The 18,911-nt window shown below is 32.8% G+C and overlaps 2 protein-coding genes across 5 annotated transcripts; one reads left to right on the top strand and one right to left on the bottom strand.

Annotated features, from left to right (window-relative positions):
* Nucleotides 1-10,136: 10,136 nt before the first annotated feature.
* LOC124491220 (uncharacterized) lies at nt 10,137-13,095 on the bottom strand. 3 transcript variants are annotated; one of them, XM_047053853.2, is made up of 3 exons: nt 12,312-12,566; nt 12,007-12,073; nt 10,137-11,932 (listed from the first exon to the last, which is right to left on the bottom strand). In XM_047053853.2, exons 2-3 carry the CDS (start codon nt 12,059-12,061, stop codon nt 10,320-10,322), a joined length of 1,668 nt encoding a protein of 555 aa, XP_046909809.2. In that variant the 5' UTR covers nt 12,062-12,073; nt 12,312-12,566; the 3' UTR covers nt 10,137-10,319. The 3 variants fall into 3 exon arrangements, with proteins under 3 accessions (XP_046909809.2, XP_046909807.2, XP_046909808.2); XM_047053851.2 differs by having other exon boundaries at nt 12,007-12,221; nt 12,312-12,502; XM_047053852.2 differs by having other exon boundaries at nt 12,007-13,095.
* Nucleotides 13,096-15,102: 2,007 nt separating this feature from the next.
* Nucleotides 15,103-18,424, top strand: LOC124490381 (protein O-linked-mannose beta-1,2-N-acetylglucosaminyltransferase 1). Of its 2 annotated transcripts, XM_075734797.1 has the most exons (6): nt 15,103-15,269; nt 15,395-15,659; nt 15,726-15,828; nt 15,882-16,033; nt 16,096-17,540; nt 17,628-18,424. In XM_075734797.1, exons 2-6 carry the CDS (start codon nt 15,432-15,434, stop codon nt 18,160-18,162), a joined length of 2,463 nt encoding a protein of 820 aa, XP_075590912.1. In that variant the 5' UTR covers nt 15,103-15,269; nt 15,395-15,431; the 3' UTR covers nt 18,163-18,424. The 2 variants fall into 2 exon arrangements, with proteins under 2 accessions (XP_075590912.1, XP_046908817.2); XM_047052861.2 differs by lacking the exon at nt 15,103-15,269 and having other exon boundaries at nt 15,322-15,659.
* The last annotated feature ends 487 nt before the right edge of the window (nt 18,425-18,911 follow it).

Raw genomic sequence — 18,911 nt, 5'->3', positions numbered from 1 at the left:
TATTAAATTATATTTCCAGTCTCCCTGTATATTATATATTATATATAGAGTGATTGTGACACACAATCACCACAAAACAATCTATAGCCAAATGACAATTGTTAACAACAACCACAACGATTATTGTTGTTTGTTGTCAAATTTTTTTTTCTTTACAACAAAATTCTCAATTGTCAAAAGTCAAAAAATGGTGTTGTGTAATATCTTTTTTTTTCTATAGAAAAACAAAAAACAGAAAAAAAATCACCATGGAAATGATAATTATGATGATATGGATTTTTATTTGTAGCTTGTTGATTTTGTTTTGTTTTTTTTTTTTTTTTTTTTTTGAAACAGAATTATAACTTTACAAGTCCCATATATAAATGAATCATCATCATCGCTGAATACAAAGATAGAATGTTTTTTGAATGTTGACAACGCCTTTGATCCTTTTTTTTTTAATTTCAATTTATCGGAGATTTTATTTGTCGAGGACATGTATAAATGATTTTTTTTTCTTGAAATCCATGATGATGATGATTAGCAGCCATAGTGAAAAGGGATTTTTGTTTTTTTTTTTTTGGCTAATTTTATATAAAAAATGCAAATTCCATCCATCGTTACTTTCTTTCTTGCTTTCTTTGTTTCTTTCTTAATGTGTGTAATACAAGAAAAGTATTCATTTTCATCATTCTATTGGCCATTTTTTTTTTGTTTTTGTTTTTCAATGACAGGTACGTAGAATAATAATGGATAGAATAATGATCAGTATATAATGAAAATAATTTCCTCTTGTTCTGCTCGTCCATCAACTTAATGATCATGATGATCATGATCATTTTTTTTATGGTTTGTGGTAGTCGTCGCCGTCGTCGTCGTCGTCATGGTAACCATGGCTACATAAATGAATATAGCTCAATTTTTTCATCATATTGTCAATGTCTCTTTGGCAACTCTATTGCCATAACATAACATAACCTGTAATAAGAATAATTGTGTGTGCGTGTGTGTGTGTGTTTTTGTGTGGGAACCACCAACAACAACCATTAGATTACCGTCATTTTTTTTTTTTGTTTGAAAATGGGTATCATCGGGTAACAATGATAAATCGGCCGTCCAATCTAGCCTATATTTTTTTTGATTGAATCTTCCTCATGGAAGGGTCAATAACGCATTTTCACTACTTTTAGGTTTCTAACCCCACCCACTTCCGCTAGAGCCATACACGCCGCTTTTCTTCAAATCGCTACTGAACAGCCGCCGCTTGGAATATTTTTGTGAAACTTCGAACAATTATACGTCGCACCACAAGGTTCAAGAATCATTTCATATGAACTTGTTACTTCAAGTCTCTAGAGGTCAAAGGGCAAAAAATTGTCACTCCTAACAGCGAAGAGGTATAAAAAAAATGACATTTTTTTTTAAAACTATTCCATTTTTCTCTCAATTCTGAAGTTTTGATAAAAATCAAAGTTGTGCAAAGTGGTTTTCCAACCCAAAAACCACCAAAAAATCGACCAAGATAGCTGTTCCGTTTCCTGAACAGCCGTGTACACGCCATCATATAGTACACAGAGAGAAAAAATTACAAATGATTAACTCAATATCCAGTCAATAAATAACGTTACCATTGAATTTGTATGGTAACGCTGTTTCTTATTGAATTTTTTCTTTATGGCATTGACAGACTGATTACTCACATGTTTCGATGAAACAGTTTTCATTTTTTCGTCCTCCTCGATGAATGCGTTCATTATGTCCTTCATTGTCAACGAATCTGTGGACGTCAGTCTGTCTGCCAGACGTTCGAACTTTGGTCGTGGTAACATACTGATGATGATAGTGCACCGAGAATTCTCAGTGTTTTGTAGCCACTCCGATTCGACATCTTCAAAACGAGCTGTCAATTGTTCAAGCCAAAGACGAAATTCGCCACCTTCATACTTTGTACCAACCAGCTTGATATATTTTCTTACCGCTGTAGTCCGATTATCTTTCTCGAAACGAGTCATATAATCCCATAGTTGAAACACCGTTTTCAGATGTTCAACATGGTCCCGAACCTTTGGTTGAAATGTAAATTTCATTAGACCAAAGTACCTCTGATAAAGAGAGTATTCGGGATGGCCAGTCGGAAGTTCACTACGCAGGAAATGTTCCTTTCCACACGTAAGAAATGCTGATCGTACCGAGGATGACCATTCTTTAATATTGGCACCATCATATTTGGTCACTTGACTGAATGCATACGTTTCCAGTCCCATGTTGGACTCGGATGATGATCGTGAAGAATTCATAGATACGAACATTTCCATAAATTTCTTCATGGTTGAGTCCATGTCATTACCGCTGGTTGAAGATGGCTTTGCCATGACAAACACAAATATATGACATTTTTTCAATAATAAACAAATGAAAAAATAAAACGATTAGCCAGAGGGGTGAAAGAAAACGATCAACCACGCTCTGCTACCACATGAAGCGATTGTTTTTAAAATATCAAACAAAAAGCCTTATTAATTTTATTGAGCATTTCATTTATATATAAAATCAAATACATATAATACTAAAGGTTAAACACTCATCGGGTAAAAACAAATAAACTTTACAACACGGCCGATTCATCAATGTTACCCAATGATACTCTTTCTTTTGTTCAATAAAATTCATTTTCTTTTTCAACATCGAGTTCGTTTTCATCAAAATTTACTGTCCAGTCATCAGATTCGATATACCCAATTCGTTTAGCATATTTTGTACATATCTGATATCTTTGGAGCATAAAGAAGCAGCAACATACTCAGCTTCCGTTGTATTGTCGATAGTTACACGATGTAGCTTTGTTTTCCATAGCACGGGACCACCATAAAAGATAAGATGACCAGTTGTGGTTCTATAATTTTGTTTGTCACCTGCTAAGTCTGCATCCGAATAACCGATTAGTTGTTGTTTACCACCAACGTTGATGCCCATATTTTTGGTATGATTCAGATAGCGAAATAAACGTTTGACAGATTGAATGTGAATTTCACGGACACTATTAGAAAATCTGGCCAATAAAGAAACAGTATAAGCTATGTCGGGACGAGTTTTACATGAAAGATAAAGGAGAGCACCAACAGCTTCTCGATATGGAAAAATGGTATTGATTGGTGAATTTTCATCATATGGATCATTTCCAGTAGCAAACGGTGTGCTGATTAATACGCGTTTTTTGAGTGGATGGAAAAAGAATTTTATTCGAATATTAAAATGTATAATGTATTGAAAATCAGGAAGAAAGCAAAAAGTGTCGTGTGTGTTATGTGTGAGAGTTGAAACGTGTGTGTGGTTGACCAAGAAAACGTGGTTTTTTGACCAAGAAAATGTGTGTATGTCAAAGGACAATGTGTGTGTGTGACGTGTCAAAGGTCGAGGGAGGGGCCAACGACAAAAAGCGCGCGCGGTCGTGGTCCGCTCATAGACTACGTGTCTAAATATTTGCAGCAGGTGTTTTCGTTGGTCGAGTTTCGGCCATGTTGAATGTTTTTAATTTATTTAATAAATATATCTCTTGATGAAGGAGAATTGTACGATTTTGTCGATTTCGGATAAATTCAATACCGAGAAAGCATTGACGATCTATTTTATGTACTGCAAATTTTCGTTGTAATTCATTAAAAATCTTCAAAGGTCGATGTTTATCTGTTGAAGCTATTAAGCCATCATCAACATATACGATCATAATCGTTAACTTATTTGGTTCATTTATAAAATAAAAACATGGATCTAAAATAGTTGATTTAAAGCCAAAATTTCGAGCAGTTTGATCGAATAAAATGTTCCAGCTTTTTGGACTGTCACGAAGACCATATAGGCCACGATTTAGTTTACATATTCTTCCGGATCCATCATCAAAGCCTGGAGGTTGACGAACGTATACTTCTCCAGTAATTGAACCATTTAAGAAGGCACAAGAAACGTCAAATTGAACAATTGTCATGTCCATTGAAGCAGCCATGGAGAAAAATAATCGGACGCTGTCCATACAAGTGACTGGCGCGTAACAATCGAAAACGGATTTATCTTAGATATACAAATGTTGAAGCAGCAGGAAGCAGTTGTTGTTTATTCATAAATTGCAATTTATACAAATTTATACAAGCTCATAGTTCTTAATTTAATAATTAGGCATTGTTGTTTCATGACTCAACAACACTCAACACTCCCCCTTGTTGAACATGAAATCAACATGAGCAATAGCATCATTCAGCAGCTGATACTTTAAATAATTTTTCAAATGCAATTGTGTTGACAAAGCTTTCGTTAAGATATCGGCTAATTGTTGAGATGACTGAATATATTCCACGTCCACTTTATCAAGCAAGGATCGAATTCGATGAATTAAGACATCAATATGTCTTAATTTTTGAGACACGACTTCATTATGAATTTGACGAATTGCTGCTTGATTATCGTTAAATATTATCGGTTTTGATATTTTCAAACGAAGATAATCCATTAAAATTAATAACCATTCTATGTCTTTTGAAAATTTACTAGTTGCGATATATTCAGCTTCACATGTACTATCAATGATACATTTAGCACGTTTTGACGACCAGATGATTAGACCATTTAAAGACACCAATGTACCAATTGTTGTTTCACGTGTTTGTTTATCACCAGCTAGATCAGCATCAGCATAGCCAGTTAATTTGAAATCGTTTTTGGAACCCAAACATAATTCATAATTGATGCGGGTTTGCGATCACACATTCATTTAACAATTGATCTTTTTTCTGCTCAACAGACCAGTTAATTCTTGACAAAGCATCGGCCACGACATTAGCTCTACCATCAATATGCTTAATATCGAAATCGTATTCTTGGAGTTTCAATGACATACGACCCAATTTATTCGTAAGATTTTTTTTTTGATTGTAACCAAACCAATGGTTTATGATCAGTTTCCAGTACAAATTTCTTTCCAATCAAAAAATGATGCCACCGCTGAATCGACCACATAATACTTGTCGCTTCCTTTTCGATCGTACTGTATTTTTTCTGTGTATCAGAAAAAGCTTTTGACGCGTACTCAATGATTCGTTCATTGTTATCATTAGGATCATTTTGTAAGAGTACGGCCCCCATGCCAACTTCACTGGCGTCACAACGCACTATGAAAGTTTGACCTGGTATCGGTGGTTTTAACAAAGAAGTTGAAGAAATTCCAGCACGTAGCTGCTCAAATGCAGAATTGCATTCATCAGATCAGTCAAAACGTACAAATTTTCGTTTTAAATTTTCAAATGGGATAGCAATAGTACCAAAATTCGGAATAAATTTTCGATAGTAACCAGCCAAACCCAAAAAACTTTGTAACTGTTTTTTATCTTCTGGTACAGGAAATTCCTTCAATTTATCAATCTTGATGTTAGCAGGACGGATAGAATCTTCCGATAACTGATATCCAAGATATGTAACTTCTTTACAGAAAAATTTTGATTTTTCCCGATTAATAGTTAAACCATTTTTTTCAAGCAACATGAAGACAGAATATAAATTATTCATATGTTGTTTTGATGTTTCAAAAAAAACCAAAATATCATCAAAATACACTTTTACGAATGGAACTTGATGAAAAATTTTATCCATCGTACGTAAAAAAGTCTTCGGTGCTGTAGAAAGGCCAAATGGCATTCTTTTGAATTGCCACAATTTATTATGCCATTCAAATGCAGTAATATGTCGATCATCAGTGTGCATTTCGATTTGATAATAGCCTTTAGCTAAATCGATTTTTGAAAAATATTTAGCACCATGAATGTCTTTGATGATTTTATCAATCTGAGGAACAGGAAAAGAATCACTTTTAGTACGCTTATTGACATTAAGATAATCAACAGCTAATCTAATTGAACCATCCGGTTTACGAATTGGAACAATCGGTGATTTCCATTCAGATTCTTCAATAATATCATCTTTAATCAATTCTTCAATCGTCGAATCAATATCTTTTTCAAACGCAATAGGTATACGATATTGATATGTTTGACACGGATGTGCATTTTCTTTCAGGTGGATTTTATGCTTGATGATGTCACATTTACCCAACCCAACGACGACTTTATTGAATCGATTGAATAATGAATCGGTACCACTTGATGAATCCTCATACGAAACATCGTACGGAATTGATAATTCTTCTGTAAGATCATCAGTAGCACAGATAGACAAAATTTTTTGACGACATGTTTTTAGTTGTTTCAAAACGAATTATTAATTCGTTCTTTATAGTTGAAAAAATTTCGATTGATTTGCCAAAATCAAATGATAAACGTAAATTATTTTTAATGAATAAATCACTACCAAGTATGATTTTCGACTCGTCCAAAACAATAAACTTGTGACGGAACACGTGGTTATTGATCGAAAAATCGATTGTTGATTCGCCCTTCACATTTAGTGGTTGGCCACCAACTCCACTAGGAAGCGTTGTAGCACTATATTTTTTTATACACACACAAAAAAAGTGGTGGCCAGCGAGTCCTCGCGATTTTGGCGTCAACCGGCTTTTCGCCAAAATCGCGAGTACTCGCGATTTTCGCGACCACCCGACTGACCGATTGTTTTTTCGATATATCGAAATCATCGATGGTGTCGCTCACCGATTGTTGCAGCAATTTTGACCCCCCTTTCATTCCCTTTCCCCTCATATTAATTTAATCGATATATATTGAAATTTAATTGATTTTATTGATATATTAATTTATTAAAATATTAGAAATAATAAAATACATCCATATTTCACATCCCAATTGCGCCATACAACGTTAATTGTCCCGTTTGAAATAGATCCAATGTTCGCGGTCCATGTTCAAAGACAATGTCCAAATTCTATTCGTGGTTCGAGATTCAATTTCCCAATTGTTCGCCGGCGATCCTAAGTGAAGGTAATTAGTTGTTTGTTCAATTAATCTATTCATTTGCTTACCATGATCATTTTCAAGTATGTGTTCCATCCCATGAATCTTCGACTTATAATTATGTTTTCGATCGCTTCATTGATTCCAAAGATTCAATCAGCATCAAATTCAATAGGAAATAGTTCAGACCATGTCCTAAGCCTAATCTGATATCATATGTTGAACATGGTCAAACTATTCTTGAATTGGATGCTGATGAACAATGGAACCGCCGAATTGATCTCGAACATAATCATCAATCGAATTTCAATTTAATGATTGTAAAATTTCAGGAACGAACCTAATAAGCAAAGATAGACCAATCTTTATTAAATATGAAAAATGAATATGTCGACTTACCGAATAAGTTGCTCCAACAATTCAATCCAATGCAGGCCTTTGAGAAATGTAAGTGTTAGAATCATTGATCGATAGCGAAATTAAAAAGTTAACTGATGACGAACATGATGTTTCAGTGGACATCGTACCATGTTAGTGACCAGATATCCACCAACAAATTTGTACTGTTCGGCATCATTACCATGATCGTTTTTATAAATTTGAGATGAGGACCCAAAACGACCCAACCACAAAAACAAAATCCTCTGTAAAACAATAAAATTTTGTAAGCATTTTTTTTAAACTAATAATGAGCAATTACACTAACCCATAAACTAAAAATGCACAGAGACAGAACCGCAAAACGTTTGGAAAAGATTTCTTCAATGTTACAATAAGAGAATGTTGTATGATTGAAAATAGGCAAAATAACGTAATAATGGAAACCAAACCAAAAGATTACCAATGCCTAAAAATAGCGAACAGCTAACAGAAAAAAAATTATAACCAATTTAATTTGAAACATTAATATTTAACAAACCTATTCATCTTTTTTACTGATACAATTGGACTATCACCTTTATGGTTTCTACAAATTGATAATAATGATGAACCATTGTTGTAGTGAGAATCAATTGAATGCAAAACGAACAATATTTAATAATAAATATGTCGTGGGATCGTTTGTGAAAATCGGATTTTTATTTGTTGTCGAGTTGTTTGTATTAGTGTTCGTGTACACACAGAAAAGAAAGTAAAAAGGTTAGTATCCTGACTCGGAATTTTCGTCTGAAAAACGTGCTCGTTCTCTCTCACCGACATTCTCGGTCGAAATAGGGGAAAGTAGAAATAGGCAGGAGCATGAGCAGCCAGTAATGCTACATACAGTAATATACTACAAATATACAGTAATACCCCGCTTAACGCGGGGTTACGTTCCAAAAATATTGAGCGTAAAGCGAAACAACAGCGCTAAGCGGGGCTATTTTTGCATAATTTACATAATGCATTTTTACTCTTCATATACAATGTAACAATGTATTGCAATGTAATGTAATTGCACAGCGTTATATCGAAACAGCGCTAATCGGGGCAGCGTTAAGCGAAGTATTTCTGTAATATCGTAAAATATATTATATTATATATATCCATTTTTAGGATACATATTATGGGGGAGGATAATGGTCTGGGGGAAAATCATTCAGTCATTTATAAATTCGCCTCCCCCCATTACATACATTAACACATATACACATTCGACGTCGGTTCAAATCCCATCGCGGCCGCCTGGGTTAATATAAAAAATAGTCAGTGTTGGGGGTGGATAGTGGTTTGCGCACAATCACTTATAAATTTGCCTCCCCCTCGCTTATAAAACCTATTTGTTGGGGAGGATAGTGGTATGTACCATAATTGTCCAATCACTTAAAAATTTGCCCCCCATTTATTCATATACACATTTACACTTGCGCATAAAGTAATTTAAAAAATAGTCAGTGTTGGGGGTGGATAGTGGTTTGCGCACAATCACTTATAAATTTGCCTCCCCCTCGCTTATAAAACCTATTTGTTGGGGAGGATAGTGGTATGGACCATAATTGTCCGATCACTTATAAATTTGCCCCCCAATTATTTATATACACATACACTCATACTTATATCTAAATATAAAAAAATAGTTAGTGTTGGGGTGGATAGTGGTATAGAACATAATTGTCCAATCACTTATAAATTTGCCTTCCCCTCACTTATAAAACCTATTTGTTGGGGAGGATAGTGGTATGGACCATAATTGTCCAATCACTTATAAATTTGCCCAATTATTTATATACACATTTATATACACATTAATTGTATAATACATACCAGTACACAGGGCCAAGAAAATCGCGAGGCCTTAAAAAATTTTTATCATAAGCGAAAAAAAGAAATTGGTGAAATATTCGAAAAACACCGAGAAGCTATTGATTCACTGGCGGCAAAAAATATTGATGAAGTGTTGGACGGAACTGGTAAAAATTCATGCAATTCATAAAATTTCATAACAATAAATGACATGTGATTCAAAAAATTGATAATTTTATTGAACTTTTCTCAACAATTGGAGTTTGATTTCACTTGAAAAAATTATATGACAATTTTTGTTTTAAAAAATTAAATTCTGATTCAATTCCAATCGATTCCCAGAAAAAATCAAATCATTTATCCAATGATTTGAAAAACTTTTTAAAAAATTCTGACAACAATTTCAATATCTGACCAAAGAATTTAAAGTAGTGCACCGATAATAGGGTCATGGAAAATTTCGGCACTACTTATACAAAATTGGTTGTTCATCTGAATCTTTATGTTGGTGTGAGATGGATACCCAAAATTCTGTTCATCTAATCGAGAAAATGACAAATCCAAACTAACAGGATCAGTTCAGAATCGAGAAAATGGCAAGTCCAAACTAACACGACCAGTTCATAATTCAAAATTCAAAATCGAGAAAATAACAAGTCCAACCTAAGATTCAATCAAAAAAAATATAGGCTAGATTGGACGGCCGATTTTTCTATGTTACCCGATGATACCCTTAATTTTAAACTTGCGAGGTTTTCAATCAAAATCACTAGATGGCAGTGGTGTTGAATGTGAACAAACAAAAAAAAAAGATTTTTTTATTCGATTTTTTTTACCTGTAAAAAAACAAATTATTCCCATTTTGTGAATAGCAAATAAAAAACGGTGTTTTTTTCTTATTTTTCTTTATTATTATTAACCATTTGGTAACCATTTTTTTTATTTGGTTCAAAAGTTCCCGCCATTGTGGTAAGTGTTGGAGTGTTGGTGGTGGTGGTGGCACAAAGAATTTTTGTTCAAAAATTATCAAAAAAAAACTTGCATGTATATTATATATGGATTTACAATGATGAAATTCGTGTTCTGGGTGTTGGTGGTGGTGGTGTGTGTGTTTGGATTGAAACAAGAATTGAGAATTGAGAAAATATAATATTGTAAATGGTTTTGTGTAAAAGAGTTTTTTTTTGAAAAGGAAAATAAAAAAAATTAAATTTGATTTGGTTCAACGATAATCATCGGTTCATCTGATTTGATTGGTGTTTCATTATCAACCGCTGTTGATAGTGCCGGTTTCACTGATTCAATCATTGGTTCGGGTGCAATTTCCATTGGTTTAGCTACAATATTGACGATTGTATTCTCGGATTGTTCCGGTACTACTACTACTGGCGATACAACCAATGGTTCTTGTGGTATGATAACCACTGGTTTTGGTTCAGCAACAATTGATGTTTCTTGAATCAAAGGAATTTCTGCTATCGGTTTAACATCATTTTGTACGGGATCAACAATCGGCGTGACAATATTTCCTTGCGATTCGGAAACAACAATTGTTGGTACACTTTGAACTGGAGCATCGACAACTTTATCAGTGATTACTGGTTGTTCGACTGGAATTTCCGATGCGATTGAAGCAATTGGAATTTGGTTATCAATTTTTTCCGGTACAATTGGTTGAGATTCGACTGGTGTTTCAACCGGAACTGATGGAACTGGAATTGGTTGCGATTCGACCGATATTTCGTCTTGGACTGATGAAACTGGAATTGGACTTTCGACTTTTTCAGCAATTACGGGCTGAGATTCGACTGGTGTTTCAATTTTTTCCGGAACAACCGGTTGAATTTCGACTGATTTTTCATCTGATACTGGAGTTTCGGCAATATCTGCTACCGCTGGTTGAGATTCAATTGATCGTTCGGCTGAAATTGTAACTGGACTTTCAATTTTTTCTGCTTCACTTGGTTGTACTTCAACGGATTTTTCCACTGGAACTGGTACGGTTTCCACTTTATCCGGTATAATTGGTTGAGATTCAATTGCCGATACAATCGGTACAGACTCGACGGGTATTGGAGCTGATTCAACCATTTCCGGTATGATTGATTGAGCTTCGACTGGTACTGCTGATGCTGCTGGAGCATCAATTTCTTTTAAACTTCTTGATTCAATCACTTTATCGGATACAACTGGTTGTGGAGCAATTTCGGCTGGTTTATCGGAATCAATTGGAATTGGCTGTATTGATTCTACTTTTGGTTCACTTACTATCGATGCTGGTTCTTCAACTGGAACAGATTTTGATTCCTCTACAACAGGTTCGGCTGGTTTGACGATTTCCGGTACAATAGGCTGGACTGGAATTGATTCAACTTTTTCAACTTTTGGTACAATTTCTTCTTTGATTACCGAAGCCGGTTGTTCAACTGGTTTTTCTGGTATAACAGCTTCTGCTTTCACTGATGAATCGGCTGATGTTTCCGAGATTCTATCCACTTGAATCGGTTCACCAACAATATTACTTACTACAACGGGAACAACAATATTTTCGATTGATTGTGCCGGAACAATTGGATTGACAGCAGCTATTTCCGGAATTTTAGGAACATTTTCTATTGGTGCAATTTCTACTGGTGGAATTTCTACTTTTTTTTTTGATTCATCATCAACAGCATCGGGAATGATAACATCACTTCGTTGTTCAAGTTTAACAATTGGTTTTCCTTCTTGAATTTCGACCGATGTTGATCCGGACATTAAAGAATCTTTTGGTTCAGAAATTTTGGTATTCGTATCATCTGGTTCAGCAATTGGTGCAGCTAAATTTGCAATAATTGACAAATGTGTGTGTGTTAACGTCATATCCGTATATATAAATGATCATTGAACTTACCCAATGCAATACCAATCATGAGAACAACAACACTAAAACAATAGGCAGGATTCATATTTTATGGATACTGATGATGATGAAGAACGTGTTGAATTTGAGAATCAGAAATCAGCAAACAAAAAAAATGGATGGATGAATTAATAAATAAAAATCACCAATTTATATTTATAATTATAATGCAAAATGAGGATGGTGATTGTTGACGAATGAATTTTCTAAATTGAATTAATTTCAAGTTCGAAATTATTTAATTCTTGTTATAATTATAATAAAATTGATTAAAATTTTTGATGATAGATTGTTACCAATGATAATGATGAATGATAGATCCAAATAAAAAGACCCCTACCAATTATGAATTGGTGATATAAAGAGTTGGCAAAATGAATCTCTATTTATATACCGAAAAACGGATGATGATGATGGTGATGCTTTGAATAAAACTTAACACTAAGAGAATCAATACAACAACTTCTATGATGATCTAATCTGGTCTGGTTTTTATTTTGGTTTCTTTCTTTTCATTTCGTTCATCATCATTTATGGCCTTAATGATGGTTGGATGGTTGATTGGTGGTAGGGAGTAGATAGTAACGAAGTAAGTAAGTAGATTCCGATCATTTTTTTTTTCTTAAATAAGGAGGAGTTTAAATCAAGAACAACAAGAACATGGCTTAAGATGATGATGATGATGATGATATAGCAAATGGTGGCCATCATAAATTTTGTATTTGAATTTTTTTTCTTTTTTTTTCGTTTTCTTGTTGAACAAAAAAAAAACAATTTTCTCTAGTCCCCGAATACCTAAATATACACAGCCACATCGTATGTTGTTTATAGATAATGAATGAATGAATGAATGATGATGATAAGTCATCAGCGATGGAATTGTTTTTTTTTTGTTTTATTTATTTGCAATCAATCAAATCAATCAATCAATTATTTTTTTCCTATGAATAATTTCCATTTAAAAAATCGTTATCATGACACATCAATGAAATATAATGGAACCAAAAAAAAAAAAATTAAATTAAAGTGAAATCTGGTCCCATATCTTTTTCATGCAAACCAACACACACACACACACACGTTATCTATGGATGGATAAGAATAATAATAATGTTCATGATGATGATCTTTGATCTTTGATTGCCATTTGTTTTGTTTTGTTTTTTGTTTATGTGATATAAATTTATAATAGCCTTAGCCTTGACAATGTTTTGCATTTTTTATAAATAGAAAAAATTTTCATTATCATTGCACTTGATGTGTAAATTTACACATTTTTTTGTTTTTTTGTTTTTTTGGTTATCCAACGAAATCAAATCAACATTGAAATCGAATGTTTTATGACGGATCATATCATACTTGTTGAATGAATGAATGATTCGAAAAAAAAAGAATCATCATATCATATCATATATCTAATTTTGATTGTCAAATTTTTTTGTTTCGTTTCATTTCATTTCATTTCATTATTTAGGTTTGTCTTATGTGCCAGATATTTTTTTATATTGCTAAAAAAAAAAAAAATTTTTTTTAACTTTAGTGAAATGAAGAAATGAAACACTCACGTTGTATCGTCGTAGGGTCGTTGTCATTGTGTATAATAATGATGGTGGATATATAATAAATAATCGCAAAAAAAAAATTTTGGTATGGAGGAAAACCTGAATGACCACCACACACAAACACAAACACACACACACACACACACACCACCACCACCACCATCACCAATGGACTTGCCAATGTCTTACCGATGGATGGATGGATGATTGGTGATTGCTGATCATTATCGCCATCATCATCATCATCATCATCTTTATATCATTCAATTCAATTCTAGAAGCATCCAGAACAGTAAAAAAAAAAATTTTTGACTTGGTGCATCACGTACGGTTAGTATGTGTTTGTGTGTGTGTGTCTATTTTTCCATTCCATTTTTTTTTTTTTTTTTGCAGGTGCATTTCCAACTAAAAAACAACAACAACAACAAAAAAAACGAAATTTTTTTTTTTTGGAAATAAACAAAAAAAATGCAAGCAAACGAAAAAAAAACGAAATACAGAACTTGATAATGTACATTAGTCAGGTAGAAAAAATTTTTTTTTTCCACCAATTTTACCTGTGTATACATGAGGACATTGGCTGATGAACTTTTTTTTTATGTTTGAAAAAAAAAAATTTTTTTTTTTTCACTCGATAATGATGGTCGATGTTTTTTTTTCTTGCTATATATAGTTAAATGATTTTTACCTTAGCTACAATAAATTTCACTTTGTGAAATTCCGGATAGATCCGGAACCAGCTATTCCTGTTATCATGATCATAAAACAAAAACAAAAAAAAAGATAATGGCGATGATGATGATGATGCCAGAAACAATTCTGAATGATTTTTTTTTTTTGGGGGGGACGGAGGGAAATTTCACAAATAAAATGAATCTCGTTTGTTGTTCCGTAATGTTTTTGTCCATTATCATCATCATGATCATGATCATCATCACAACCGTAACCTGTTTATGGTTTATTGACCACCACCAAATATATATGTTTGTGGTTTAGAAAGAAATTGTGAAGAAAAAAAAATTGTTTGAATATTTTTTTTTTTTATATCTTCTAATTATTTCCAATTTTTTTTTTGCTTGTAATTTCATTTTTAAATGATGCCATTGACATTTTGGCGACGAACATCACACACACACACATACACATTCCATGCTTGTCACAACACTTTTGATGATTCTCCCCTTTTTTTTTTTTGTTCAATCGATTCGAGGACATTGCACCAATGAAGAATAAAAAAAAAAAATGAAAATCAAAATAAATGATTTTTTTGAATTAAATTTAGAGAAAACAAAAAATGACATATTGATCCAGGAACAACAAAAAAAAAAATTTGGCCTAATGAAGCTGTTGATCATACACACACACGAACGTACAGACTGATTGATTGATTTTACCTATTTATTAATGGGTAAAATGCATCAATTTTGATATGGTTTCTCAGTTGTGTTCTGCAGTTTTATTTTCGCATGTGAGCTCAATGTGTGTGTGTGTGTGTGTAGAATATATTCTTTGGTAATATATTCCATTTGTACATTGATATATATACAAAACGCATGCTCAGTGATTATTTTCCGAGTTCCCGAATGCATTTATTTTTGGGAAATAATTTTTTTTTTCAAGTTATTATTCTTTTTTTTTCATTTGCAGATTTTTTTCCATTTGCAGATTTTTTTCCATTATCATCAATTAATGGTAATGATATCATCATATGATAATTATGATGATGATGATGATGATGAAGATCATTGAACGTATATTTTGAAGACCATTGTGTACATTTGAATTTTTTTTTTTTTTTTTTTGATTTCATTTGACAGCTGACATCATCATCATCATCATCATCGATAAAAAAAAATGATTGATGAAGAGCATCTACCTTCATTTAAAGATAATGATGATGATGATGATGATGATGGTACTGATATGATAAAACGTTTACGTAAAACATTCTGTTATGGTCATCGTTATCATCGCTATTATCATCCAGTATCATCATCATCATGGTGGCCAAATCTAATCAGTATGCGTTTCATAGTACCATCATCAATTCCAATGCGTCGTTTTCTAATCAAAACAATACGGGTTCGTTGAATCATAGTTTTTACATTCTTTACATTTTTAAATTCTCAATTTTTTTTAAAAAATTAGTTTATATTTCTGGCTATTTTGATGGCCACTGTCATTATTAATATTGTATTCATCATTGAAACTTGGAATCGTTTGCAGCAGGAATCGGTGGCAAATATTGATGGTAAAACATTGAATTTTTTTCTCAGAATTTTCAAAAATTTTTTTTCTGTTTAGATAAAGATGGCCATATTATCAATTCATTATTATCTGGTAGTCATTCGAATGATTTCAGCAACAACAACAACAACAACAATAATCAACGAATGATTAAATTGGATATTTTATCTAGTCAAAATCGTGCAATGGTTACCGTAGATGGAACTATTGTAAGTATCATGATTAGTTATTTTGATTCGAAAAATTATTTTTTTATTTGTTTTCACTAAAGATTTTAGATGATTCTGAAGATGGAAAAAATCGTGGCATACATATTCTTGTTCTGAATCAATATACTGGATCAATAATGGCTAGACGTAATTTTGATACATATTCCACACATGAAGATGAAGCAATGTCATTGTTTATCAGTATGGTTTCCGATGGCCGTATATTGATTTTTGCCATCAAAGATGAGGGTACATTTCAGCTGAAAAAAACTGCACGTGATTTTCTCACTAGATTAGGATCAAAACGTGCACAAGATATTGGTTGGCGTGATATGTGGGCAATGGTCATACAGAAACAACTATTAACACGGCAACAATCCACTAGTATGGATCCATTATTGGGTGAAGCTTATTCGAAATCAATGGATTTTAATTCCTGGGCATCACCAGCAATACTTCATGTTGATTTAGAGCTATATCCAACTGGCGATGATTATGTTGATTGTCAATGGACTACAATGACAACAACACCTTTGTCATTTTTTAATCAATTTTTTGGAAATTTTTTACCATCACCATCTTCGACTGAATCCGTGGATATTTCGATGATTGACAGTAATGCCAAAAGTTTATCATCATCATCATCATCGATGAATTTTGTTTTCCTACCCGATGATAACGAAACACGAGAACGACGAAAACATTTTTGTTCACGTATTGAAGGTTATGGATCGGTTTGTAGCTGTAATGATCCATTACCATTACGTTTTGTTTCCAATTATGATCCGATGGCAAAAATATCACAAGTACCAATCGCCATAATTGCTTCAAATCGTCCACATTATCTTTATCGTATGTTACGAACATTATTATTGACACCTGGTTGTAATCCATCAATGATTACAATATATATCGATGGTTATTATGAAGAACCATTAGAAGTGGCAAAATTATTTGGCCTGCGTGGTATTCAACATACACCCATTGGCCATGCTAATTCACGAATCACACAACATTATAAGGCCAGCCTGACGGCTACATTCAATCTATATCCGGATGCACAATATGCTATCATTTTGGAAGAAGATCTAGATGTTTCATTAGATTTTTTCGAATATTTTGCACAAACAATGCATCTACTTGATCAAGATGATACATTATTCTGTATATCAGCATGGAATGATCAAGCATATGAACATACATCAAGTGATACTAGCCTACTTTATCGTGTCGAAACAATGCCCGGTTTAGGTTGGATGTTAACACGTAAATTATATAAAAATGAATTAGAACCTAGATGGCCTACGCCGGACAAATCATATGATTGGGATATGTGGATGCGTTTATCCGATATACGCCGTGGACGTGAATGTATCGTACCAGATGTTTCACGTACATATCATTTTGGTTCATCAGGTCTGAATATGAATTCATATTTTCAAGAAATGTATTTCAAAAAACATGCTTTCAATACAAATCCAAGTGTATTGCTTAAAAATGTTGATCTGTAAGTATATTTCGATTATGATTTTTTATTCTGATATTTTCAATTTGATTTGAATTTTTTTTTCTCACAAACTAACGTTCATCACAGTTTAAAAGTAGAAAACTATGAACGTCTTATTAATCGATTAATTCGTATGGCTATAATTATTGATCATCGAAAAGGTCCTTGTGATTCAAATTTTCTTAAAACAACAACAACAACAACAACAACCACCACTACCAATAATACATTGGTAATGAAAAGTAAAAACCATCATAGCCAAAATCAATCATCAACATTACAATCAATGATAATGGATACGACAAATATCTATTTAATCTTTATTCGTATGATACATGTTCATGATTATGATACATGGCTACATATTGCTAAATGTTTACATATATGGGATCTAGATGCTCGTGGCTATCATCATGGAATGTGGCGTCTACATTATTATCGTTCACATTTAATTATAATAGGTGTGCCTTATTCACCGTATAGCGTATTTAAACCACCACATGTTGTGCCTTTATCATTCTTGTCCAAATCATCACCATCAACGTCATCGACGACAACGACTACGACGACGACGACGACGACAAAATCAATTGTTCCAATTGGATCCGATCATATGAATTGATGAATGGAGGGGGAAAAATTGATGCATATGAATCATTAAATGAATGAAACAAATTTTGATTTTGATCTTTGATTCAATGCCAATGTCTCTGTGATATCAAAGTAGTAGTGTTTCTTTTAAATGTTTCTGTTTTTCGTTTTTTTTATTTCACTTTTGCATACACAATTCAACTTTTCTCTTTTTTTCTTGATTTATTTTTGTTTTCTCCACCACTGTTGCTTTTTTTTTGTTGAATAAAATTATTATTTTTTTTCTCTTGAAACAATGATGACTCATGAATTTAAAACGTTTGGAATTGAACAGATATTCCTTGTTTATTGGAAATTGATTGATTGGAATGGAATTCCGTTTCAAAAAAAAAACAAAAAATTCAATCGATTTTTGTCGAAAATCATTATCAAATTTATTTGATATTGAAATCAATTTTTTTCCCATTTCATTTATCCTCGAATTTCAATCCAATCCATCATAAACTACTATTTTTGATGACAAATAAATAAATAAACTGCCAAATCAAATAAGCAAAAAAAATCAAAAATCAAAAATCAATAATTCAATCATCAGTTTAGTTTGAATGGGATCAAAGTTTGTGTAAATAAATGTGAAAAAAAAATGAAATTGAAACCACGTGATTATTAAACATTTGACACAGAATAAGTAAAAATAATGGTGGCTTTGAGTGGTATAAGAAAAGAAAAATAAAAATAAATTCCAAGGACTAACTACCCACTGATTTAAAACGCATTTAC

Source organism: Dermatophagoides farinae, chromosome 10 (assembly GCF_024713945.1).
Source record: "Dermatophagoides farinae isolate YC_2012a chromosome 10, ASM2471394v1, whole genome shotgun sequence".
NCBI classification, from domain to species: domain Eukaryota; kingdom Metazoa; phylum Arthropoda; class Arachnida; order Sarcoptiformes; family Pyroglyphidae; genus Dermatophagoides; species Dermatophagoides farinae.
This window is presented reverse-complemented; position numbering and strand designations above follow the sequence as displayed.